At 38.3% G+C, this 601-nt stretch overlaps 1 protein-coding gene across 1 annotated transcript; it reads right to left on the reverse strand.

The window, feature by feature from the left end:
• Window positions 1-216: 216 nt before the first annotated feature.
• LOC108381628 (piggyBac transposable element-derived protein 2-like) lies at window positions 217-537 on the reverse strand. Its single transcript, XM_017638041.1, has one exon. It carries the CDS (start codon window positions 535-537, stop codon window positions 217-219), a length of 321 nt encoding a protein of 106 aa, XP_017493530.1.
• Window positions 538-601: the final 64 nt, after the last annotated feature.

Genomic DNA, 601 nt, shown 5'->3' on the forward strand with positions numbered 1-601 from the left:
TCGCCTCGGATTTCCTGGCATTCTTTCTATGCAATGAACTGTTTTATTCAAATTTCTCAGATTTGACGATGTAGACCGGTTTGAAGTGGATGCAGAAAATTGAAGTTGCGTCTCTTTTCTTACGGAGACCAATAACTCATTTACAACACTTGCACGAAATTGTAGTTGAGACAGTGGCTTTTCTTTTTCTTGAGTTGTAACTAACACGTGAATCTTTCAAGCATTAACCATCATGTTACCAAGTAAATTCGTAAACAAGGGCCACCACCATTTCTTTGATCGCAATGCAATGCGGTAATTTGCCAAAGCGTTATCGTGCAAGTCCACGCCACCCATATGCTTATTGTATTGTGCAATTGTGTTTGGAATTTTGTTATTAGTATACGCTTTTTCTTTGCCATCGTAGCGTCTTGCATTTGCAAATGGTTCGATTGTTCCATGGTTTGTGAAAACAGTTACAAGTGCATTGTCTTTCCATCGAATCGCTAAAACTTCATTTGTTTCATCAAACACGACAGAGCTTTCACCTTTTTTCATTCTCTCTGGTAAGTAAGCACCCGCAACACGATTTTTTCTAACAGTTCCTGTACAATTTTATAAG

The sequence above is a fragment of the Rhagoletis zephyria genome, unplaced genomic scaffold (assembly GCF_001687245.7).
Source record: "Rhagoletis zephyria isolate East Lansing unplaced genomic scaffold, Rhagoletis_zephyria_1.1 Rzeph_scaffold_23163, whole genome shotgun sequence".
Taxonomy (NCBI): Eukaryota; Metazoa; Arthropoda; class Insecta; order Diptera; family Tephritidae; genus Rhagoletis; species Rhagoletis zephyria.

Excerpts from the sequence above, each read along its gene's own strand:
- LOC108381628 (XM_017638041.1), bottom strand. The coding sequence starts at position 537 with ATGAAAAAAGGTGAAAGCTCTGTCGTGTTTGATGAAACAAATGAAGTT.